At 45.6% G+C, this 26,711-nt stretch overlaps 1 protein-coding gene across 1 annotated transcript in view; it reads left to right on the forward strand.

Annotated features, from left to right (window-relative positions):
• UNC79 (unc-79 homolog, NALCN channel complex subunit) overlaps positions 1-26,711 on the forward strand; it is a 438,710-nt gene that overhangs the window by 330,010 nt on the left and 81,989 nt on the right. Inside the window, exons 44-45 of the mRNA XM_063947577.1 lie at positions 9,373-9,477; positions 13,042-13,119. Of these exons, the coding sequence (XP_063803647.1) occupies positions 9,373-9,477; positions 13,042-13,119 (183 nt within the window). The remainder of the gene's footprint in view (positions 1-9,372; positions 9,478-13,041; positions 13,120-26,711) is intronic.

The raw sequence follows: 26,711 nt of genomic DNA on the forward strand, positions 1-26,711 counted from the left end.
TTCCCAGTTGTCCACTCCCGGAATGAACACTGCTGACAGTGCTATCACATGATTTTCCGCCCAGCGAAGAATCCTTGCCACTTCCGTCATTGCCCTCCTGCTTCTTGTGCCGCCCTGTCTGTTTACGTGGGCGACTGCCGTGATGTTGTCCGACTGGATCAACACCGGCTGACCCTGAAGCAGAGGTCTTGCCTGACTTAGGGCATTGTAAATGGCCCTGAGTTCCAGGATATTTATGTGAAGTGACGTTTCCATGCTTGACCACAAGCCCTGGAAATTTCTTCCCTGTGTGACTGCTCCCCAGCCCCTCAGGCTGGCATCCGTGGTCACCAGGACCCAATCCTGAATGCCGAATCTGCGGCCCTCTAGGAGATGAGCACTCTGTAACCACCACAGGAGAGACACCCTTGTCCTTGGAGACAGGGTTATCCGCTGATGCATTTGAAGATGCGATCCGGACCATTTGTCCAGCAGATCCCACTGAAAAGTTCTTGCGTGGAATCTGCCGAATGGAATCGCTTCGTAAGAAGCCACCATCTTTCCCAGGACCCTTGTGCATTGATGTACTGACACTTGGCCTGGTCTTAGGAGGTTCCTGACTAGGTCGGATAACTCCCTGGCTTTCTCTTCCGGGAGAAACACCTTTTTCTGTACTGTGTCCAGAATCATTCCTAGGAACAGCAGACGTGTCGTCGGAATCAGCTGCGATTTTGGAATATTTAGAATCCATCCGTGCTGTCGTAGTACTACTTGAGATAGTGCTACTCCGACCTCTAACTGTTCTCTGGACCTTGCCCTTATCAGGAGATCGTCCAAGTAAGGGATAATTAAGACGCCTTTTCTTCGAAGAAGAATCATCATTTCGGCCATTACCTTGGTAAAGACCCGGGGTGCCGTGGACAATCCAAACGGCAGCGTCTGAAACTGATAGTGACAGTTCTGTACTACAAACCTGAGGTACCCTTGGTGAGAAGGGCAAATTGGGACATGGAGGTAAGCATCCTTGATGTCCAGAGACACCATATAGTCCCCTTCTTCCAGGTTCGCTATCACTGCTCTGAGTGACTCCATCTTGAACTTGAACCTTTTTATGTAAGTGTTCAAGGATTTCAGATTTAAAATGGGTCTCACCGAGCCGTCCGGCTTCGGTACCACAAACAGCGTGGAATAATACCCCTTTCCCTGTTGTAGGAGGGGTACCTTGATTATCACTTGCTGGGAATACAGCTTGTGAATGGCTTCCAATACCGCCTCCCTGTCGGGGGGAGACGTTGGTAAAGCAGACTTCAGGAACCGGCGAGGGGGAGACGTCTCGAATTCCAATTTGTACCGCTGAGATACTACCTGCAGGATCCAGGGGTCCACTTGCGAGTGAGCCCACTGCGCCCTGAAATTCTTGAGACGGGCCCCCACCGTCTTGCCTGAGTCCGCATGTAAGGCCCCAGCGTCATGCTGAGGACTTGGCAGAAGCGGGGGAGGCTTCTGTTCGTGGGAAGAGGCTGTCTGCTGCAGTCTTTTTCCCCTTCCTCTGCCCCGGGGCAGATATGAGTGGCCTTTTGCCCGCTTGCCCTTATGGGGACGAAAGGACTGAGCCTGAAAAGACGGTATCTTTTTCTGCTGTGAGGTGACTTGGGGTAAAAAGGTGGATTTCCCAGCCGTTGCCGTGGCCACCAGGTCCGATAGACCGACCCCAAATAACTCCTCCCCTTTATACGGCAATACTTCCATATGCCGTTTGGAATCCGCATCACCTGACCACTGTCGCGTCCATAACCCTCTTCTGGCAGAAATGGACATCGCACTTACTCTTGATGCCAGAGTGCAAATATCCCTCTGTGCATCATGCATATATAGAAATGCATCCTTTAAATGCTCTATAGTCAATAATATATTGTCCCTGTCCAGGGTATCAATATTTTCAGTCAGGGAATCCGACCAAGCCACCCCAACACTGCACATCCAGGCTGAGGCGATTGCTGGTCGCAGTATAATACCAGTATGTGTGTATATACTTTTTAGGATATTTTTCAGCTTCCTATCAGCTGGTTCCTTGAGGGCGGCCGTATCAGGAGACGGTAACGCCACTTGTTTTGATAAGCGTGTGGGCGCCTTATCCACTCTAGGGGGTGTTTCCCAACGCGCCCTAACCTCTGGCGGGAAAGGGTATAATGCCAATAATTTTTTTAGAAATTAGCAGTTTTTTATCGGGGGAAACCCACGCTTCATCACACACCTCATTTAATTCATCTGATTCAGGAAAAACTACGGGTAGTTTTTTCACACCCCACATAATACCCTTTTTTGTGGTACTTGTAGTATCAGAAATGTTCAAAACCTCCTTCATTGCCGTGATCATGTAACGTGTGGCCCTACTGGAAAATACGTTTGTTTTCTCACCGTCGACACTGGAGTCAGTGTCCGTGTCAGTGTCTGTATCGACCTGAGGTAACGGGCGTTTTATAGCCCCTGACGGTGTTTTAGACGCCTGTACAGGTATTAACTGATTTGCCGGCTGTCTCATGTCGTCAACAGTCTTTTGTAAAGTGCCGACACTATCACGTAATTCTTTCCATAAGACCATCCAGTCAGGTGTCGACTCCCTAGGGGGTGACATCACTAACACAGGCAATTGCTCCGCCTCCACACCATTTTCCTCCTCATACATGTCGACACAGCATACCGACACACAGCACACACACAGGGAATGCTCTGATAGAGGACAGGACCCCACTAGCCCTTTGGGGAGACAGAGGGAGAGTTTGCCAGCACACACCAGAGCGCTATATATATATATATACAGGGATAACCTTATATAAGTGTTTTTCCCTAATATAGCTGCTGTATATATTTATATGCCAATTTAGTGCCCCCCATCTCTTGTTTTACCCTGTTTCTGTAGTGCAGGACTGCAGGGGAGAGTCAGGGAGCCTTCCTCCAACGGAGCTGTGAGGAAAAAATGGCGCCAGTGTGCTGAGGAGATAGGCTCCGCCCCTTTTTCGGCGGCCTTTCTCCCGCTTTTTTATGTAAAAATAGGCAGGGGTTAAATACATCCATATAGCCCAGGAGCTATATGTGATGTATTTTTTGCCAAAAGAGGTGTTTTTATTGCGTCTCAGGGCGCCCCCCCCAGCGCCCTGCACCCTCAGTGACCGGAGTGTGAAGTGTGCTGAGAGCAATGGCGCACAGCTGCGGTGCTGTGCGCTACCTTAGTGAAGACAGGACGTCTTCTGCCGCCGATTTTCCGGACCTCTTCAGTCTTCTGGCTCTGTAAGGGGGACGGCGGCGCGGCTCCGGGACCCATCCATGGCTGGGCCTGTGATCGTCCCTCTGGAGCTAATGTCCAGTAGCCTAAGAAGCCCAATCCACTCTGCACACAGGTGAGTTCGCTTCTTCTCCCCTTAGTCCCTCGATGCAGTGAGCGTGTTGCCAGCAGGTCTCACTGAAAATAAAAAAACCTATTTAAACTTTTACTCTAAGCAGCTCAGGAGAGCCACCTAGATTGCACCCTTCTCGTTCGGGCACAAAATCTTAACTGAGGCTTGGAGGAGGGTCATAGGGGGAGGAGCCAGTGCACACCAGGTAGTCCTAAAGCTTTTACTTTTGTGCCCAGTCTCCTGCGGAGCCGCTATTCCCCATGGTCCTTTCGGAGTCCCCAGCATCCACTAGGACGTTAGAGAAATATATATATAAACAACAATGGTGTTCGGCACTCCATTAATCATGGAAAACTGTTGCGGGTGCCCTCACAAGTGTAATCTGAATCCTCACACTTACATATGTAGACCAGGGTGCGGCACTCCGTCAAATAAATCAATGTAGTCGGTTTGATAGTCAATCAACGTTTCAATGCTAGTACATTGTCATCAGGATTCCATCAGGTAATCCTGATGACAATGTACTAACATTGAAATGTTGATTGACTATCAAACCGACTACATTGATTTATTTGACGGAGTGCCGCACCCTGGTCTACATATATATATATATATATATATATATAGATAAAAAGCTGTATAGCAAACAGCGGCACTCAGAGACTGACAAAGCCAAATGAAAATAAAGGAATACCCAGCCTGTATTATGGAATAAAAGCACCAGCACTTTATTTTCATTTGGCTTTGTCAGTCTCTGAGTGCCGCTGTTTGCTATACAGCTTTTTATCTGCATTCATCACTCCAGAAGGCACCTGAGCAGTTTGTTCTACATTGAGGAGAGTGCCGATCCGTTACCAACTGCTATATATATATATATATAAATATATATATACAAATAGTGAAGGAAAGGGCGCCTTTTAGTGTCTCAAGTGTGTAGTGTGAAAACCAATATTCATGAATGGACACTACTTATCTGATACAAGATTTCTTCGGTCATATGACCATTATAGGTATGACATGAAAGAGAAATAAAAATACATAACATAGCGTGTACAGTTTTTATACCATTAACTCAAACTGTCTGGTTTGTATATATCAAATGACTTCTGGGTTTGAAACAACCTTTTTTAAGGGCAAATAAATTCCCAAAAATTTAAATTAAAATCCACAGTCAGGGATTAAAAGGTTTTTCACAATTTTTTAATACAAAACAAACAAATGGTAAAAGTGCAAGCGTACAAGATAAAAGAGAAATTTAGGCTTATCTGTCCACATAAAAGATCGGATACATCCTGTCTCCAAAATTCTTTCTAAAAACAGTGGATAAAATGCAAACGTACAAGATAAATTAATTAAAAGAGCTTATCTGTCCACATAGAGTTTCAGGTTCAGCAGACCCAACGCGTTTCGTCAGCAATTTGACTTCATCATGGGGATAGGGGCACTGGAGCCAGAGAGCTATATTTATACCATACACATAATTGAAAGAACCAGCACATGGCTTGATCATTAGTGACATCACTTCCTGGGCAAATCATTTAATGCATTAAAAAACTCAGGCCCTCATTCCGAGTTGTTCGCTCGGTATTTTTCATCGCATCGCAGTGAAAATCCGCTTAGTACGCATGCGCAATGTTCGCACTGCGACTGCGCCAAGTAACTTTACTATGATGAAAGTATTTTTACTCACGGCTTTTTCTTCGCTCCGGCGATCGTAATGTGATTGACAGGAAATGGGTGTTACTGGGCGGAAACACGGCGTTTCAGGGGCGTGTGGCTGAAAACGCTACCGTTTCCGGAAAAAACGCAGGAGTGGCCGGGGAAACGGTGGGAGTGCCTGGGCGAACGCTGGGTGTGTTTGTGACGTCAACCAGGAACGACAAGCACTGAAATGATCGCACAGGCAGAGTAAGTCTGGAGCTACTCTGAAACTGCTAAGTAGTTAGTAATCGCAATATTGCGAATACATCGGTCGCAATTTTAAGAAGCTAAGATTCACTCCCAGTAGGCGGCGGCTTAGCGTGTGTAACTCTGCTAAATTCGCCTTGCGACCGATCAACTCGGAATGAGGGCCTCAATTAATGATTAGATTACCACCTGCAATTGTCAAGAACAAATTATTAAGAAATCTTTCAATAAACATTGGAACCTCCTACTACTTGACCCTGTCCTTAAAGAAATATTGCCACCACAGCCAAAAATTGTCTTCAGAAAGACCAAAAGTCTTGACATTTTAGCACCTAGCCTTCTTAAGAAAGAAACTCCTGGAACAAAAATGGGCATGCCGAAATGTAAGGGGAATTACAAATGTGGTAACTACAACATGTGTAGGTACGTACATCCTACCAGAAGAACTTTCTCAAATCACAATAATTCCAAGGAATATCAAATCAAAGACTTTATAAATTGTAACTCATCTGTGGTCATTTACCTTTTGGAATGTTCCTGTAGTTTAAAATACGTGGGCAAAACGAAATGAGTCTTCAAAATTTGAATACAGGAACACATTCGTAACGTGAAGAATAAAGTTGAAAACCATGCAGTTTCCAAGCATTTTAAAGAAAAACGTAATTCCAATCATGAAGAAATGACTTTTAAAGCAATAGAATTAGTCAAACCAGGAGAAAGAGGAGGCGACATACTGAATAACTTATCCAGAAGAGAAATGTTTTGGATTTTTGAGCTTCAGACCATGTCGCCTCTTGGATTTAACAAAACTTTTGAGATTGCCCCTTTTTTATAAAGCCCTTTTTATAAAGTCCTTTTTAACGCTTGTTTCTAAAACCCTTATTTATATCTATATATATATATATATATATATATATATTTTTTTTTTTTTTTTTTTATGTAAGGAACCTCTATTAAGACTCTATCAATTTATTAAACACCTTTTTTTGCACTATTTTCTAATCTCTGTTTCGGCAACACTTCTTAAATATTATTAGCCTATTTTCACTTCTCACGGACACTTCGTATACGGATATAATGGCTACTGTACTAACACCATTTTTGTCATAAATATACATTTGCATATAGCACTTTTTATTTGTGTAGCATACAATAAGGACTAAGACACTCCCCATATGAAGTTCTCAATTTAATTATGTATGTACATTTGAATTGCAGTGATTAAACCAAGAGAGACTTTTTTATGTGTATTTTAATGTACACTTTGGACTTTCAAAGACCTGTGGAAAGAAGCTATACCTATTGTGACAAGAACACTGGGATAGTGTTTGAGGGCAGGTATATTTGTCCCAGGTTCTTGTCTTACATGTTTTAGAAAATGTTAACTTCTAGGAAAAATGCTTTTTGTTTTGTCTGAACCTTTTCAGTTTGCTGTAAAAGCTGGGTAAAGGCTCTGAGAGAGAGATAAGGCGAGTTCTAGACATTGGGCCCAGTTCGGGTCTTTGGCCTCACAGAGGGCTAATCAGGGTTTCAGCTGTGTAAGAGTGATATAGTGCTTCTAACCTGATTAGTATGGGCAGACTGCCTGGGAAGGCTGCAGGATCTGTGTGTGAGAGACACGCTTTCTGATGCAAGTAAGCTATACAGTATGTACTGAAGAACTCTGTGTTTTGTTTAGTGACAGTTAGGAACATCTTATGTTTAGTTAGTGCCGGACAGGCAAGGTATTTTTATTTTGGGGTTTGTTTTATTTTCTGTTTCAATAAAACTGGCCGGGGTCAGTTGTACCAGAAACTGGACTTGTGTTGTTCCTCAGCTGCTGCGTGCTGCCATATTCCCCAGGAAAAGGCACCTTGCACCCCTACAGTGTTACACTATACATTTCTAGCCTGGAAAAAGTACCATCAAAACTATAAACCTATGGAACTGTCAGTTTTGATGCACTTGGGTCCTTATGGTTGGTTTTCTTCAATCAAGTTTATGGAGATAAATGAACTTTATGAATATTCAAAATTATTTATTTATTTAATATATATTTATAACCTTCAATTATGTACTTATGGTTGTGATTATTTTATATATAGTATCTTTATCACTTAGTCCTATAATGTGGTGGGCTCTGCAGAATGCGTTCCACCAGGTGTTTGTTCTTCTTTCTGTGAAAATTCCCCTCCTAAGATGGCGGTGCGTCTCAAAGTACGCTCCACCAGTTGGTGTTGCACACCACATGACCATACTATGGGCTTCGTCTCACCGCTAAGATGGCGGTGCGGGTCACGATGCGCTCCACCAGGCGCCTGTGGCTGGTGCAGCGCACCACGTGATTGAGGAAGTGACGTCGCGCCTAGTGCTGCTTCCTCTATTCCCGGAAGCGACGGTGCATTCCACCGTGCGCTCCATTTCGGGTTTAAGATGTTTATAGTAAAAACATGTTGTTTTTTTGGCTCATTTGTCTAATGGAGTGTTTCTGGTAGCACTATAGGAATTTTCAAAGCCTAATCTAATCATTAATAGAGTTTTTAATGCATTAAATGATTTGCCCAGGAAGTGATGTCACTAATGATCAAACTATGTGCTGGTTCTTTCAATTATGTGTATGGTATAAATATAGCTCTCTGGCTCCAGTGCCCCTATCCCCATGATGAAGTCAAATTGCTGACGAAACGCGTTGGGTCTGCTGAACCTGAACCTCTATGTGGACAGATAAGCTCTTTTAATTAATTTATCTTGTACGTTTGCATTTTATCCACTGTTTTTAGAAAGAATTTTGGAGACAGGATGTATCCGATCTTTTATGTGGACAGATAAGCCTAAATTTCTCTTTTATCTTGTACGCTTGCACTTTTACCATTTGTTTGTTTTGTATTAAAAAATTGTGAAAAACCTTTTAATCCCTGACTGTGGATTTTAATAGAAATTTTTGGGAATTTATTTGCCCTTAAAAAAGGTTGTTTCAAACCCAGAAGTCATTTGATATATACAAACCAGACAGTTTGAGTTAATGGTATAAAAACTGTACACGCTATGTTATGTATTTTTATTTCTCTTTCATGTCATACCTATAATGGTCATATGACCGAAGAAATCTTGTATCAGATAAGTAGTGTCCATTCATGAATATTGGTTTTCACACTACACACTTGAGACACTAAAAGGCGCCCTTTCCTTCACTATTTTTATTCACTTTATATATGTGTTTCCAAGCACGTATTATACTGTTTAAGGTTGCTGCCACTCATCATTATATAGAGGAGTGTCAATATTTAAACATCTAAGTATTTTGCTTTTATTTTATCATTCAATATGTGCAATTTGGTGTAGCCGTTTACGTTATCTGTGCGCCTCCGCATCCCCTTTCTTTATTTATATATATATATATATATATATATATATATATATATATATATATATATATATATATATATAACAAACAGGAACAGCCCGGCACTCCACTCCAAATGAATGCAACTGCTGCGGTGCCCTCCCGGTCAGAAACAAAAAGTCCCGAATAGACAGATAAGGTGGTGTAGGCGGCACTCAATGCAGACTTCACAGCATAAAAAGACAATACTTTATTGGGCCAACATGTTTCGGGGACTAAACCCCGTCCTCAGGGCCCCGTCCTCAGTCTGGCCCCGAGGACGGGGTTTGGTCCCCGAAACATGTTGGCCCAATAAAGTATTGTCTTTTTATGCTGTGAAGTCTGCATTGAGTGCCGCCTACACCACCTTATCTATATATATATATATATATATATATATATATATATATTTATATAGAGAGAGGAACCGCCCTCCACTCTGCCTGGACCCACTCCCTCTGTTCTGTTCTGACGCCCGCTCTCCCTACCACTTCATCCCGTCTGTCTTAACCCCCCCCCCATCATTCCATCATATAAGCCCAATACATAGACGAAACATACTCCATCTTTAAAATATTCTTACAGTCAATGGTGAGTGCTTTACAAAGAATTGTAGATTTTTCCTTCCTCCGTCTCACAAATCTGATTTCAGGGAGAGCCCTTACAGGCATTCACAGTAATACGTGGAATGATGATTGACGCTATTTTTCTGCTAATGTTGTTTTACAGGAAAGAGATAAGTTCTATTTGACCCGCAGTGTTATACTGGATCTTCTACAAGCTTTGAAATTGAAATCTCCTCTGCCGGACACAAACCTCTTGCTGCTAGTCCAGGTATACAATGCTTTCAAGATTTACACTGGGAGGTAATTGCAAAGAGAAGTAAATGGTCCATTTAATCAATGAATCTCCCCAGTGCCTGCACTTTATGTGCTAAACCTTTTCATTAAATTAATGGACCTTAAAATAAATTAACCGAATCTGTGTTAGCGGGTGAGATCATGAGCCTATTTTAAGCAATATGATCTACTTAAACAAGTACTGACTTAAAGTGGATGCATCACCTACTGACAGTATAAACAGCTACTTACTGTTCACTGGGAGCTCGTGCCTCACTTTTTGTATAAGGGAATGGGTAGATTGCAATATTGGTTTGTCCCGAAAGGCTGTGTGTAGGTGATTGGTGCAATTGAAGAGCTTCATGACACAGGGCCGAGAGTGACGAGATAGGAGGATGCAAAGTGCCGCACGAGGCCTGACAGGTGGGCCGAGCCCTGCCATAGAAATGCAGCCACACCCCCAACATTGCCATGGAATCTTCAGAAGCACCCTAAATATATGGGGCCTGAACTTCCGAATGTGATGTGGACACCCCCTTCGTATTTAGTGGTGGGTCTGCATCAGAAACACATCTATAATAGGTGTACGGTGCACACGGGCTCCTGGTCCAGGGAGGCACACACATAGGGGTAAGTAATTATACTTACCCCTCCGGAATCCCAGTGCTGCAGACATAAATCACTGGGAAAATGGCTATGTAGAAATGTGCATGCGCAGTAGACTCTGGCATAAAGCAAGTGCCAGAGTCTACTTACTGCCAGAGAGGAGTAAGCCTGCACATGGGCCCTCCCCGCTCTTAAAACGCCCCTGCTCTGTATGCAGCCTCAGTGTTACAACAATATCTTTACACTGTTTTCACTATTAGGGGGCAATTCAATCCATTTAGCTCCCGGCAGAGTCGGTCCTAGGCATAGGCAAACTAGGCAAATGCCTAGGGCATTTGGTATGCATAGGGGCACAAGCAGCTTCTGCTGATTAAAATGATATGTGGCATGCCTATATTCTGTGTGTGACTGCGGCTGTATCTGCATACGAAATGCTACATTACAGTGTATTCCTGGAAATCACTGTAACGTAGCATTTCGTATGCAGATACAGCCACAGGCGCATACAGAATCTAGGCATGCTGCATATCATTTTAATCGCTAGAGGCTGCTTGTGCATCCTAGCATGTCCTAACTGAACTCTAAATTGCAGTGTAAATATAAAGCTGTCCAGCATTTGAAGCTACATGCTAAAGCAGCCAGTATTTACCATGCATACAAAAACATAAACAAATGCATTTGCAATCTTTGTATTGCAACATTATTTTTCCAGTTGTAAAGTAATTTTTTATTTATTTTTTCCTTTGCTTCCAACTCCATTTCTGCACCCAGGTTTTTCAAAAATACAATAGCAAGCATTTCAAACAATAATAACATGCACTCCCAATATGCTAAAGCGTCTTTTTCATTACTTCTCTTAACGGAAGTCTACAAATAATCAATAGTTAGTAATAGTAAAAAGCGCTAGTATCTGGAGGCGTGTGAACTAATGAAGTTGATAATGCTGATTTATCCTTAGGAATCAAAGCTATATCTTAAACACACCTTAAATACACTTTACCATGGAGCCCCTGCCGCCGCTGTACTTAATACACACTCTACGTACTTTGTACGCTATTAGCGTACAAAGTCCCGTGCTGTGTACGGACTTAGCGTACAAACGCCGCGCTGACGGTACAAAGTACTCACAGCGCGTACACACCCAGATATACACTTTAAACCTTTTGCAGCAATGCAATGCAATGATAATACACTTTAAACCTTAGCAGGGCAATGAAGACACGACACCAGATTGTAATTAAACCGCTGGGTTCCGACACCACAGGGTATTATTGCTGAAAGGGGGTTACAATACAAATAATACAATACAATATAACAGAGTAAATGGCTACATTCAATGTTACATACGTGAGTGGATTCGCTTGCGCTACCCGGTCCGGTCCTCCGTCATCTGATAGATAACGTTGTGAGTCTTGTGTCTGACCAGGCCTGCAGTAGGCTCTCTTTATACAATTCTTCCAAAAGCAATACAATAGATACTGTAATCTCTTTGTCCATTGGACACAGGAATGCACATTTACAGTACCGGAGAGGTCATAGGTCGGTTTGAATAGGAAGGCGATGTCTTTCCCAACTGCTCTTGTGGGTGGTCTCCTCTGGATTCCCGCCGCATACATAATGTACAGTAAATACAGTTTATATCTATATTCTGCTCCTGCACATAACTATCCGCAGGAACATGCGATCTTTCTCAAACCAACACCGGAATGTTACACTTAAAATACCCTTCAGCTGGATACCAAACACCACCTTATAACCTTGTTTTGTCCCCTCCTATTCTGTAAAGGTGAATCCCTTTGTTCTGAAACCATTTAAACTGCTATTATTTTCTGATGTGGTGCAGGGAGTCTATGTGTACATTGTGCACTATTTGGATTAAATATGTAATGTGTTTTGATAGCTTTCCATGCGTTCACAAACTCTACCGTAAATACCCATACCACGTGCTAATGCGCAGGACCGCGGGAGCGATCATACGCAAACTGCGAATATGCGCACACGCACGACAGAACAAGTACACGCGCGGAGGCCATCTGTGTGTAGTTTGTACGTGATGTGTGTACTGCAATATTTTTCAACTTTGACAAAGTATAGCGGCAACAAAACGCTCGTATCTGTGATCGTGTATAATAAAATATAGCTGCTTAGATAAAAACAAAATAAGAGTAAAAATACATAAAATATATAAAACATGAAAACAAATAAAAAATAAAACCGAAAGAAAAAAATGAATAAAGAAAACAATAATAAATAAATTAAATGGATCAGAGCTACAGACAGTCCGCAGTGGTGAATGAGCGGCAACAGTTAGAGACAGGATGAGGTGAGTCTCTTTCTACCCTCCATAGCATATGCAGGCACAAAGACCTATAAACATTAATGGTATTCTAGATGACGGGTTTCCGAAAGGCCGGGATCCTGACCTTATCCCTGATGGTTTTGTACATCTCATTTTCACATTAGTTGCTTTTTATTTTATGGTTTTATATTTTATTGCTTCATTTTGTTTATTCATTATTATTTTTCATAAATTTTTATTTATTTTTATTTTAATGTTTTATATATTTTATATTTTTCTACTCTTACTTTATCTTTTTCTAAGCCGCTATACTTTATTCTACATGGTTACAGATACGAGTACTTTGCCGCTATACTTCATTAATTCACACGCATCCAGGTACTATCGCTTTTTTACTGTTACTACAATATCAAGCATGATTACTTCCGTTTACTTTTGTTTTTTTAAACATTACACTATTTCCCTTAAAGTGGATATTACAGTTTCCCAAGGGAAAAAAAAACAAAACATTTTCATCTTCTGTTCTACTTGCAAATGTTTAATTTTTCAGAATTTTCTGGGCTGTAGATTGCTTTGTTCTTTTTACTGAAGGGTGAATAAATAAATAGAGTGTAAATATTTCCCTCTTTATTAATGATGGTTGTATTTTATTAGTTTATTTGCGCAGATGTTGGAACAAAGTTAGCTGAATCTACAATAATCCAGAAGCAGATGATAGCGTCGTTACCTGGGGTGAGTACCGCATCGCACCCTGTGGGTGACATCTATGACCTTGGTATTTTATTTTAACATTATACTGCAATATATATTTATTGTTACAATTCAGAAAGGGAAGGCCACACTTTTATTTTAATTCGTATCCCATTATTGATAATACGAGTGATTTTTTGCATTCTGGTGGAAAAGAAAAATCTTGTTATATTATAATGTGTAATTTGACATACGATTTTTGAGTGCAAATGGCTGCATTTTCCGGTTCTGCAGATGTGTCCAAATGGGGGAGGTGGCAAGGGCGCGTCTCAACGCCCCCTCCAAATACTGGTTCCAGGCTTATCACGGAAATAATCCCCTTTCCAGCTTTTCCCCTTCTCCCTCCCCACAGCCAGGGCCGTCTTAACAGCAGTGTAGGCCCCTAGGCAAAGCAAAGCTCTGGGGCTCCTACCCATCCTCCAGTGATAGGGGTGGGAGGTGCTATCAGCGGCAGCTTTGATGTCCTGCTGGTCGCAGGGGGTGTTCTATCTTCCACTCAGTATGTAGGACCTGAAGCAGTAATTTCTGCTAATTACTCCTTTACTGCACAGATGGTGGGAGGGAGAACACTAAACTGTAGAAGGGGGCATTGTTCTGAATGAATGGGCCCCGGTACATGACTTCTAGGGTAGTAGGGCAGGGTTTAATACAGAGGGGAGGGATGGATAGTGGAGTGGGCTTAATATTCATAATTTTCTGGTGGGAGGTCAGCTTGCTTGACTGCAGATATCTCCAGTTCCTGGAAATAGATTTCTTAGTATTTAATGGGGTAAAACACTAGAGGATCCCACCTTTCAGGAGGTACTGGGGACTTGGGGATCATAGTTAAGGAGCCAGAGCAATCCACCAACAAAAATAAAAAACTGCATGCCAGGCGTGCGGAGCCGGAGCAGGGACCAGTTGCTGGAAGGCTGATATCTCTGGTTGTGGGCAAAGTAGAGACAAACTGCAAGTGTCCACCAAAAGGGGAGAGTCCCAGCTTTTGGAGTATAGCCTCAGAAAAACTCTTAAGTCAGATAGAACCTGAGATATCCGGCTGGGAAGAGCAATTAACAGGCTCGGATGGGGACCAATGCTTAGAACTCAGATATCTCAGGTTCCCTAGGGACGATTTTCAAAAATCTCGTACCCCTGGAAAGAGGAGACCCTCAGCTATCAACCTAAGGCCCTTAGACTGCTGGGGCCCCTGGGCAAGGGCCCATTGAGTGCAAACGAAAAGACGGACCAGCCAACAGCCCTTCATCCACCTCCAGGGCCCTGCTCCACCCTGCACCCAGCTCTAGCCCCTACAGTATGTGGTTATTTGCTTTGGGATCAGCACTGCGCCCTTCTCACCTCATAGACAAATGCAGGGAAGGGGGGGGGGGGGGGTTCTGGTTGCCCAGAAACCCACCTCCTCTTGGCAAGTGGATCTAATTATGACAACAATAGTGATGGTATATAATACGTTTACTAGAGATGCAGCCACATCATGCAGTTTAAGGGACAGAGCAGAGCTATTACACATGCCCAGTGGTAGCAGCTTCTTCTACTAAGTTTGCTGTGTGTGTGGATCTGAGTCCTCAATCAGTGCATTGGACCAGAGAGTAGCTCCCAGGAAGAAGAGACAGGAGCCTTACCATGAGTTGGGATAATGTGTGCTTAGAAAGTGCAGTACTGGTTGTATTATGTTTGTGTAGTTATTTATTATGGTATGTATAACCTTTTCCTGACCACTCATTTATATTATTTCTCTAGCATCTGTAAGGCATATTGGGGAATCTAGTACGATGGGTATAGACGGGGTCCAAAGAAGCAACTGCACTTTAAATTTCTTTAACTGAGTGTGCTGGCTCCTCCCCTCCATGCCCCCTCCCACAGGCAGTTTTAAAAAAGTGCCCTCAGGAGAGTATGCACATCTCTGAGCTCCAGAGAGTTTTCTTCAATTTCTCTTACGTCCTAGAGGATGCTGGGGTCCACATTAGAACAATGGGGTATAGTCGGGTCCACTAGGAGCCATTGGCACTTTAAGAGTTTGAGAGTGTGGGCTGGCTCCTCCCTCTATGCCCCTCCTACCAGACTCAGTTTAGAAAATGTGCCCGGAGGAGCCAGTCACAGATAGGGGAGCTCTACAGAGCTTCTTTAGTAAAAGTTTATTTTTAGAGTGTATTACTTTACAGGAAGGCTGCTAGCAACAGCCTCTCGGATTCGAGGGACTAAGGATGGGAGTAGTGTCCGCCCTGCAAGGTCTGTGCCACCATCTTCGCTGACAGGACACTGAGCTCCTGAGGTTATCAAACATTCCCCGCAACAGGGGATCGCTCACCCCGGCAGAATGCCGCCACCCCCTTACAGAGCCAGAAGATCAGTGGCGAGTCAGTCACCGGCCCCCCTAGCAAGCGGGGAGCCGGTGTGAAGATGGCAGCAACAGGGTATGGAGTGCAGTACTATCTGTGCTCCGGGGCTCAGCGGTACATAGTGCGGCGCTGTGAGGGGCGCCCTGAGCCAGCGCCTACACCCTACACTGACCTCTCAGCCTGTCAGGGTCCCAGGATCGCTGCCAGCACAATTCCTCAGGCCAGTATAATCTCCAGAAGGGCAGGAAGACAGCGCCATTAAGGGGGCGGAGGTTCTCCTCAGAGCGGACCCAGCAGCGTTCTGCGCCATCTTCCTGCCTGCAGAAACACTGTCAGTGAAGAGCAATCCCTCCAGAGCAACTCCAGCTATCTCTTACGGTGCCAGGGGGTTGTAGAAGGGGAAGGGGGGGGGGGGAGCTGTGTAAAGACTGTGTAACCTATTAAGGTGCACAGTCAGCGCTGGTTGGGGTCTCCCTATACCATTGAAAGCGCTGTGTGTGGGTTGGCTCCAATCTGTGTCTCTCGCCATTCTTGGGGGTGAAACTCTGTCTAGCCTCCTCTGTGTGTGTGTGGAGGGTTTGGGGTCTCCGTTTAGCTATGTCCAGGGACTCTGTGTCATATGCTGCAGAAGATATGTCCTCTCAGGATGATCTCATTCCATGTAATCAGGATTGCACCTTTTTAGCGCAGATGCCATCAAGGGAGCCTAAATGGTTATCCTCTATCAAATCTATGATAACTCAGATTTCTACAAGGGTTGCTCAGAATGAATCTGCAACTCAGGTTTTACAGAACTCTATGGCAGTTTGGTCCGGTTCTGTTACCTCAGGGTCCCCCTCTGTTGGTTCCCATAAACGTGCTCTTGCCCAGATTATGCAAGATGATCCGGATACTGATTCTGACATGGTAGACGGTGATGGGGATGTGCTGCGGGGGACCGCATCTCTTGCAAAAGGGGTGCAGTTGATGATAGGGGCTATCAGGGATGTGTTGAATATTGCTGATACAACACCTGAGCAGGTTGAGGAGGCTTACTTCACTGACAATAAGAAAGCCTCGCTAACCTTCCCTGCGTCCAAAGAATTAAATGCTATTTTTTAAAAAGCGTGGCAAAACCCGGAGAAAAAATTCCAGATCCCTAGAAGGGTTCTGGTTGCTTTCCCCTTCCCTATGGAGGACAGAAAAATATGGGAAAACCCACCCATAGTGGACACGTCTGTATCCAGACTCTCGAAAAAGGTGGTTATACCTGTCCCAGGATCTACCACTTTAAATGAGCCTGCTGATCGCAAAATTGATACTACGCTCAAATCCATATACACGGCTTCAGGGGCGATACTACGTCCTACTATTGTCTGTGCATAGATTTCCAAAGCTATAATAAAGTAGTCAGGCACGTTACTTGAGGATTTGGATACAATGGATAAAAGTGACGTTGATTTGTTTTTACACAACATTCAGGATTCTGCAGGATTTATGGTGGAATCCATGAAAGACTTGGTTTCAATGGCTGCAGGAATATCTACCATGTTGGTCTCAGCTCGTCGAGGACTGTAGCTGCGCCAGTGGTCCGCCGACGCGGAATCCAGGAGAGGTGTGGAGACCCTACCCTACACAGGTCATGCTCTCTTTGGGGAAGCGTTGGATGCGTGGATCTCCACGGCTACAGCTGGTAAGTCACCTTTTCTCCCCTCAGCTGCACCTTCTACGAACAAACTGTTTTCATCAGCTGCATCACAGTCCTTTCGGGTTACTAAAACAAGAAAGGCCAAACTGTCCAACACCTTCTTTAGAGGAGGTCGACCAAAATCCAGGAAACCTGCTGCTGCGTATTCCCAGGAACAGAAGCCTGTTTCAGGTACGCCAAAGTCCTCAGCATGACGGTGGACCGCGTGGCCCGGAGGTAGGGCCGGTGGGGGCGAGACTCAGACATTTCAGTCACGTCTGGGTGTTGTCCGGCCTGGATCCTGGGTACAAGATATTGTGTCCCAGGGGTACCGGCTGGAATTTCAGAATCTCCCTCCTCACCGGTTCTTCAAATCAGGCTTGCCAGCTTTGCCGGCAGACAGGGCTACCCTACATGGAGCCATCCAGAAGTTGGTGGAGGCACAGGTTATTGTACCAGTTCCTCCCCAAATGCAAAACAAAGGTTACTATTCGAACCTTCTGATCTTAAAATCACTAAACCCCTTTCTGAGGGAGTTCAAGTTCAAAATGGAGTCTCTAAGGGTGGTGATATCAGGTCTGGAGGAGGGGGAATTCCTGGTATCCCTGGATATCAAAGATGCGTACCTCCACATTCCAATTTGGCAGCCGCATCAAGCTTATCTCTGATTCGCACTGTTGGACTGTCATTTTCAATTCCAGGCCCTGCCATTCGGCCTCTCCACAGCACCGAGGGTATTCACCAAGGTGATGGTGGAAATGATGGTTCTCCTCCGCAGACAGGGGGTGAACATAATTCCATATCTGGACGATCTGCTGATAAATGCATCGTCCAAGGAGAAGCTGTTACAGTCCATAGCTCTTATGACCCAGCTTCACAAGGAACATGATTGGATCCTGAATCTTCCAAAATCACATTTGGAAACAACCAGGAGGTTGTCTTTTCTGGGAATGATCCTCGACACGGAAGTGCAGAGGGTGTTTCTTCCAGAGGAAAAAGCGTTGGTGATACAAACAATGGTCCGGGATGTCCTGAAGCCAGCCCGGGTGTCGGTTTATCAGTGCATTCGCCTTTTGGGGAAGATGGTGGCCTCTTACGAGGCTCTGCAGTATGGGAGATTTCATGCTCGGTCCTTCCAACTGGATCTCCTGGACAAATGGTGGGGATCTCATCTACACATGCACCAGAGAATACGTCTGTCGCCAAAGGCCAGGATCTCACTCCTCTGGTGGCTGCAATTACCTCACTTTCTGGAGGGCCGCAGGTTCGGGATTCAGGACTGGATCTTTCTAACCATGGATGCAAGTTCCGGGGCTGGGGAGCAGTCACTCAAGGGGAAACCTTCCAAGGAAGGTGGTCAAGTCTGGAAGCCGGCCTGCCGATAAACATTCTGGAATTAAGAGCCGTCTACAACGGGCTTCTCCAAGCGTCCCATCTTCTGCGAAAACGGTCCATTTAAGTGCAGTTGGACAATGTAATGACAGTGGCTTACATAAACTGACAGGGCGGAATGAAGAGCAGAGCTGCAATGTTAGAGGTAACATTGTGTTCCAGTCTGTGTACGTGTTTCCTCCACTTCCACTCATTCCAAGGGTTCTAAAACTCATAAGGAGAACAAGAGTTCAGGCAATCCTCATTGCTCCGGACTGGCCAAAAAGGACTTGGTACGCAGATCTTCTGGATCTACTGCTAGAAGAGCCGAGGCCCTCCTCGGGAGGACCTGCTACAGCAGGGGCCGTTCGCTTATCAAGACTTACGGCAGCTACGTTTGACGGCATGGAGGTTGAACACCAGATATTAGCTCAGAAGGGCATTCCGAACAAGGTTATTCCTACCCTGATACAGGCTAGGAAAGGAGTAACGTCAAAACATTACCATCGCATTTGGAAAAAGTATGTGTCTTGGTGTGAATCCAAGAAGTTTCCTCTGGTGGAGTTTAAACTTAGACGATTTCTCCTCTTCCTCCAAGCAGGTGTGGATGTGGACTTGAGATTAGGTTCCATAAAGGTCCAGATTTCGTCCCTATCCATTTTCCTCCAGAAACAGTTGGCTGCCCTCCCTGAGGTTCAGACCTTTTTGAAAGGAGTTTGGCACATCCAGCCTCCCTTTGTGCCACCTACGGCTCCCTGGGATCTTAACGTGGTGTTGCTGTTCCTCCAGTCGGACTGGTTTGATCCTCTACTGGAGGTTGAGGTCAAGTTTTTCACGTGAAAGGCTGTCAATTTGTTAGCCTTGGCTTCTTCTAGATGTGTGTCGGAATTGGGGACTTTGTCATGTCAAAGCCCATACTTGATCTTCCATGAAGATAGAGCTGAGCTCCGGACACGTCCGCAGTTCCTTCCAAAGGTTGTGTCGGCATTTCATATCAACCAACCTATTGTGGTGCCAGTTGCTACTGACTCCTCAGTTTGATCAAAGTCCTTGGATGTCGTAAGGGCTCTGAAAATCTATGTGAGGAGGACTGCTCGTCACAGAAAATCGGTCACTCTGTTTGTCCTGTATGATCACAAGAAACTTGGGTGGCCTGCTTCTAGGCAGACAATCTCTCGCTGGATAAGGTTTACTATCCACCATGCTTATTCTACGGCAGGATTGCAGTGTCCTACATCTATTAAGGCCCACTCTACTTGTAAGGTGGGTTCTTCCTGGGCGGCTGCCCAGGGTGTCTCGGCTTTACAGCTTTGCCGAGTGTTTACTTGGTCTGGGTCGAACACGTTTGCAAAGTTCTTCAAGTTCGATACTTTGGCCTCTGAGGACCTTAAGTTTGGTCAATCAGTTCTGCAGGAGCCTCCGTGCTCTCCCTCCCGTTCTGGGAGCTTTGGTACATCCCCATGGTACTAATGTGGTCCCCAGCATCCTCTAGGATGTAAGAGGAAATAGACACAGTGCCCCGCTGAACAACAACCCACTCATGATGGTGGCCCTGCAGCAGGGGAAGCAGCTCTGCAACTCGTAAGGCCGAAAATAACAAACATGAAAAGGAAAATAGGATTTCAATTACCTACCAGTAAATCCTTTTCTCGTAGCACGTTGTTGTTGTTGTTCAGCGGGGCACTGTGCCTTGGCTGTCACAACCGCAGCACACCGCACACCCCTAACACTGACTGAAGGTGACATCTGTGATGAGTACAAACTGCTAGGAGGATCCCCCAGTTCACTGTGCGGCTGAACGCGGGTGCGGCGTGCGGGACCCTCCCGGGGGGTCCCGCTAAGATCCTCCGTGTAGACTGGCACAAAACCTCTTAGACTAGCACTTGTGATGTTTTTAGCTGAAAGGAGACTTTGCCAGTATAATATATCAGGGGGTAGCAAAGGGGAAGTGCTGCTATTGTACACTATCTGGGTCCTCTACAGGACAGAATTTGTTAGTGTTTACTGTGATAAAGTTAGCTGACAGACTCACTGGGGCTGTACAGCTAAGGGTGTGCTGGGGTCCTTCTCTTTGTGTGTCTCCTCTCACATACAGTAGGGCAGGCTTGCAATATAACTGTCTGGGTGTATGTGTATGTTATTGTGCTTACTGTGAAACATGGGTAAACACAAGCTGTGCAGTGTATACCACACCAGATTCTCTCCATTATCATCTGATTCTGTTTCATGTGAATAGTGCAGCCAATCTTCACAAATAAGTGAAGGGGCTGGGGGAGAGGGTATAGAGCCCGACTTAAAACTATGATGTCAGGTATGTCATCCCAGCTCACTGCTAATGTACAGAAAACTCAGCTACTACAACAAGTTGTTGCAGATTTAGCTGCTAGAGCAGATGCGGCACAGCCCCCCTCCTCTCATGCAGGACCACAAAAGCGTGGTTTACCTGCACTACTCTCTGATACAGATGAGGATATACAGGAGTATGGGGAGGACTTAGACCTCGTTAGTGGAGATCCCGATTCTGCTCAGGGTATTGAACCCCTAATTCTGGCTATACGGGACGTGTGAAATCTCCCTCTAGAGGACACTAAGTCACAGCAGTCATTTTTCTTTGTACAAAACAAGCCTAATGTCTTTCCCTGATTCTGCAGCATTAGATGACCTATTCAAGCTGGCCTGGAAAATCCAGACAAAAAATTCCAAGTGTCCCAAAAAATTTTGCGCTCTTTCCCATTTGCGCCTGAAAGTAGGAAATTTTGATACGAATCCCCAGGGGTTGATGTATCAGTCTCTCGACTGTCCAAAAAGACGGTGCTGCCTGCCCCGGGCTCCTTTACCATAACGGATCCTGGGGATAGGAAAATAGACTGCTCTCAAATCTATGTACATGGCAGCAGGTGTATCGCAAAGGCCGGTCATTGCGGGTTGCTGGATGACCCATGCCATTCATTCCTGGGCCACTCAAATTCACGGGGGCCTCTCGGGGCATATGCCCCTGATCACTATGGTGACCCTCCTAAAACACATTCAGGACACTACACGTGTCCTCTGTGATTTACTCAAGGAGATGGGGAACATTGATGCTAGGACTTCTGTCATGGCAGTGTCGGCGTGCAGGGCCTTGTGGTTGCATCAGTGGATTGCGGACGCAGAATCCAAATGTAGTGTGGAATCCCTCTCCTTTTCTGGGGAATGGCTCTTTGGGGTTGAATTGGATACCTGGATTTCCAAAGTTACGGCTGGGAAATCCATGTTTCTAGCCTCTGGGGCCTCGCCGGTGAGACGCTCCAACTCGGGTCCAGTCCTTTCAGTCTCACAGATTTCGATCTAAGGCCAGAGGGGCCTCCAATGCTACTAGAGGCACCAAAGGTAAGTCCAGAAAGCCTGCAAGCACCAGCCCTCTGGAACAGACCACCAGTTCTGCTTCCACTAAGGCCTCAGCATGACGGTGCCTACCAACCCCAAAGGGCTCTCGAGGTGGGAGCTTGACTGCGTCACTTCAGCCGCATCTGGGAGGCTTCCTGCCAGGATACCTGGGTCAGAGATCTCGTTTCTCAGGGATGCAAGCTAGAGTTCGATAGTACTCCTCCCCAATGATTTTTCAGATCAAGCTTACCAGCTTTGGAGAATATGCAAGTTACGTTGCAACAGGCTATCCTAAAGTTGGTCCAGTCCCACGTAATTGTTCCAGTACCAATACCGCAACGCAGCAAAAGGTGTTACTCAAACCTGTTTGTGGTGCCGAAACCGGACGGTTTGGTAAGACCCATTTTGAATCTGAAATCCTTGAATCCTTACTTGAAGGTGTTCAAGTTCAAAATGGAATCCCTGCGAGCAGTGATTGCGGGCCTGAAAGAACAGGAATTTATGGTCTCCTTGTATATCAAGGATGCCCACCTCCATATTCCGATTTGGCCGCCTCATCAGACGTACCTGCGATTTGCACTGCTGAACAATCACTTCCAATTCCAGGCACTGCACTTCGGCCTGTTCACAGCTCCGAGGGAATTCACAAAGGTGATGGTGGAGATGATGATCCAGCTCCGGGTCCAGGGAGTCAACATTGTTCCTTACCTGGACAACCTTCTGATCAAAGCAAGATCCAGGGAGCTTTTGTTGCTCCATATCGACCGCACTATCCAACTTCGGTGACGCCATGGGTGGATCCTCAACTTACAGAAGTCCTACCTGGAGCCGACTCAGTGGCTTCTGTTCCTGGGGATGTTAATGGATACTGTGGCCCAGAAGGTGTTCCTACCAGAGGACAAGGCAAGAACACTTCAGGAGATGGTCCGCATGGTACTCCGAACTGCTCAAGTGTCCATCCATCTTTGCATAAGATTGTTGGGGAAGATGGTCGCCTCCTACGTGGCGATCCAATATGGCAGGTTCCATGTCAGAACTTTTCAGCTGGATCTCCTGAGCAAATGGTCCGGTTCACTGAATGATACAGCTGTCGCCTTAGGCCAGGATTTCCCTCCTGTGGTGGCTGCAGTCCTCCAATCTACTGGAGGGCCGGAGTTTCGGAATTCAGGATTGGACCCTTCTCACAACAGATGCGAGTCTACGAGGATGGGGAGGGTCGCAGTTCCAGGGCAGGTGGTCAGCCCAGGAAAGCCTCTTTCCAATCAACACTCTGGAACTTCGGGCGATCTACAATGCTCTGCTTCAGGCCTCTCCTCTGCTCTGTCTCAGAATTTGGGGCATTGTCGTGTAAAGATCCATACTTGGCCTTTTACGGGGACAGAGCGGAGCTCTGGACTAGGCAGCAGTTCCTGCCGAAGGTTGTCTCTGCATTTCACTTGAATCAGCCTATTGTGATTCCGTCCAGTTCTGATGCTTCTGCTCCTCCGGAGGCATTGAATGCTGTGCGAGCCTTGAAGATCTATGTCAAGAGAATGGCTCGGATCAGAAAGACGGATTCTTTGTTCGTGCTCTATGATGCGCAGAAAAAGGGTTGTCCTGCTTCGAAGCAGTTCATTGCTCATTGTATTAGGCTTACTATTCAACAGGTCTATGTGTCGGCAGCCTTATCTGTTCCTAAGTCTCTGAAGGCCCACTCTACAAGAACAGTGGGTTCTTCATGAGCGGTTGCCTGTGGAGTCTCTGCCTTACAACTATGCCGAGCTGCTACCTGGTTGGGGAAGAACACCTTTGTGAAGTTCTACAAGTTTGATACCCTTGCCAAAGAGGATACCAGTTTGGCAGGTGGTGCTGCAGCAGTCTCCACACGTTCCCGTGCATTCTGGAAGCTTTGGGACGTCCCCATCGTACTAGATTCCCCAATATCCCTTATGGATGCTAGAGATAATAGGATTTTATTACCTACCGGTAAATCCTTTTCTCATAGTCCATAAGGGATATTGGGCGCCCGCCTCAGTGCGTTGACTTTTCTGCAGGTTCTTGTTATGTGGTTACTTGTTCAGCTGTTGCTGTTGCTGTTGTTGTTACCAGCCATTGCTGGTTGTTATATGATAGTGGTCTGCTGGTATGTAAATCTCACCACTCTTTGTTATCATATTCCTTCTCTCATATATATTCCTTCTTATCATATTCCTTCTCTCATATATGTCCTTTCTCCTTCGGGCACGGGTGGGAGGGGGCATAGAGGGGAGGAGCCAGCACACCCAATTGAAGACATTTCAAGTGCACTGGCTCCTTTGGACCCCGTCTATACCCATCGTACTAGATTCCCCAATATGCCTTATGGACTACGAGAAAAGGATGTCAGGAATCAGCCTTCAGTGGTATCTCACTTACCAGCACGTTGGTGTGCAGGCCTCCGGAGGTCACGGCCCCAGCTTGTTGCTGCATGAGTACTCTGTCCGTGGAGCGCAGAACCCATTGTCGCTGTGTACCCCTGAAATCCATCCAGCGTGTACCCCGCTGTGTGCCCGCCAGCTGTACAGCATGGGCGCCGCCATGACACTTGCGGTCAGCTGACCTGTAAACACCCAATCCAGGGCTGTGTCTGCACACATGATTCAAGCATCCAATGACTGCTGCCCAGGGGGTATCAATCCAGAACATCGGCTCAGTCTCATCGCCTTGAACAAAGCGTCGCATCCAGTGCACCGCGTCTCCTGGCTCCAGTCTCCTGTCTCCAGTGATTTCCCAGCTTCAGTTTCTCCGTGGAACTACAGGCATCAGCCACCCAGCTTAGCTACAACTCCTTCCACAGTCTGCTACCACTTCTACGTGCAGTAAGAGACTCTCTCCAGGTGTTGCCTTACCATACTCACCTGTGTGTTGTTACTCTGCATTTAGCACTGTGCTACTGCATCCAGTACTTAAAACAACCAGCTTGCAATTACCAACTGTCTCCTGCTATAGCCTTGCTTGGCTCTGTGGACTTTTGTGCATATCTACTGACTGTGTGATTCTATTTGCTGTCGGTTGCCAGACCGATTACCGGAGTTAATCACTGCCTGTATTTACTGTCATCTGTTGCATTACTTACCTTCTGCATATTGATCCTGTTTACTATCGGCTTCCAAGCCAGGCATCGATGTTCGCCATCGACTTCCAGGCCGACCATTGCTCTTTGCTAATTACACTGGTTTCCAGACCAGTCCGTTACCTGTGACTGTTATTAATACCTCTGTCGGCTTCCTCGCCGAGACCCATCTGTATTGCCTCTTGCTCCAGTTGCTGTTCATATTTCAGTGTGCTAATAAAACATCATTGCGCACATGCGCAGGAACTTACTGCAGCCTCCACCGCGCCACCACTGACCCACTAGTGCCCCCTCCGGGAACAGACACAGACCTGACAAAGGATTTACCGGTGGGTAATTAAAATCCTATTTTCAATGTTGGATGCAGCCTATACTATAGACCATCTATAGTGTTAAATATTAATACTGTATTCCATACAATATCCAGGGTATAAAATGACCAACGTTTACATTTAATGTCCAGGGTCTTTACTAGGTTCTTCTACTGCTTCCCCAGACTCCTGCATTTGCTCCAATATTCTGCAGAGCGGGAGATAGTGGATTGCATTTGGAAACCCCCCTCTAGAAATCCTGCACCTCCCACTTCTTATGTTCCTCACCTCTTCCCCCTTAGCTCCCCCTCAACCCTTTCTCTTTCCCCTTGCAGCTGCTCCGCCCCCAGATAGATAGAAATATCTGTCAGGTAGGTGGTGTGGCAGGTAAGTTTAGGGGTACATTATCTTTAGTGGAATTAACAAACATATCTAGGCCTTACAAGAATCCCTTTGGATTGGGAAAGGTCTGTAAGTATACTGTATATTGTGGTGACCATATTTATTGCTTATTTATGAGGAAAAAAAATATTTATGAATTATGTGGAGGTAAACTACTCTTTTTGGGGGATTAACATATTTGTTCTTTATGGGGGCAGCATTTAAGTTATTATGGGACCAATATTTATTAATGCATTATAGGGCAATCATTATGGGGGTACCTGAGGCAGTATAATTATGTATCAGTATGCCCATATTTCATGTCAACACTTACAGTTCTACAAGTGAAAACATGCAGTAACACTCATGGGCTGTCAGGGCATACTGGTACTGTTAGTGCCACAAGATGTTGCACTGTATGTATATTTACATTTGTACCCTGCTGTATAACACCCATAGGTGCCCACTAGTGATCAATATTGGACCGGTAAGTGAGTGGGGTCCAATACTGGTTTTGCATCCCCGCTACTCATCAAAAGAAGTCCACACCCGATTCTGTGTAGGCCGGATCATTAGGGAATGTAAGGGAGGCAACTGTTTTCCTTTATTAATTGTGCTTCCTTGGGTGCCATTTTGTGCATCTTACTGCCTGGGGATGCTGGGGACTGTAGTTTTTCAAGCAGCAGAGGCGGAGTTAGTGCTAGAAACTCTGCCCACCATGCCAATCAATATCTCTTACAAATGCTGGGTCTGGATGTTGTATTATATTTTCCGCTCTGACAGGCGAGATAGCTGGAACAGCATGCAGTTGAGTGATTTTGCATATTACAAGCACATTTATACTATTCAGCAGCAGCCTGACACGTATTTTGGACCCCATGCTGAGGGTGTGGGGCCACATGCACCAAGAAGTAGACCTCTGCCCAGAGCATCCTTAGGACTCTCTGATTGGCTCTACAGACTGAATGATGTACCGGTCAGCTCTGTAGCAATGCTATTGGCTGCAGGGTGCCATTCGGCCCCATGGTCCTGCAACGTGGGTATGGCAGCAC

The sequence above is a fragment of the Pseudophryne corroboree genome, chromosome 12, assembly GCF_028390025.1.
Source record: "Pseudophryne corroboree isolate aPseCor3 chromosome 12, aPseCor3.hap2, whole genome shotgun sequence".
Classification (NCBI taxonomy): Eukaryota; Metazoa; Chordata; class Amphibia; order Anura; family Myobatrachidae; genus Pseudophryne; species Pseudophryne corroboree.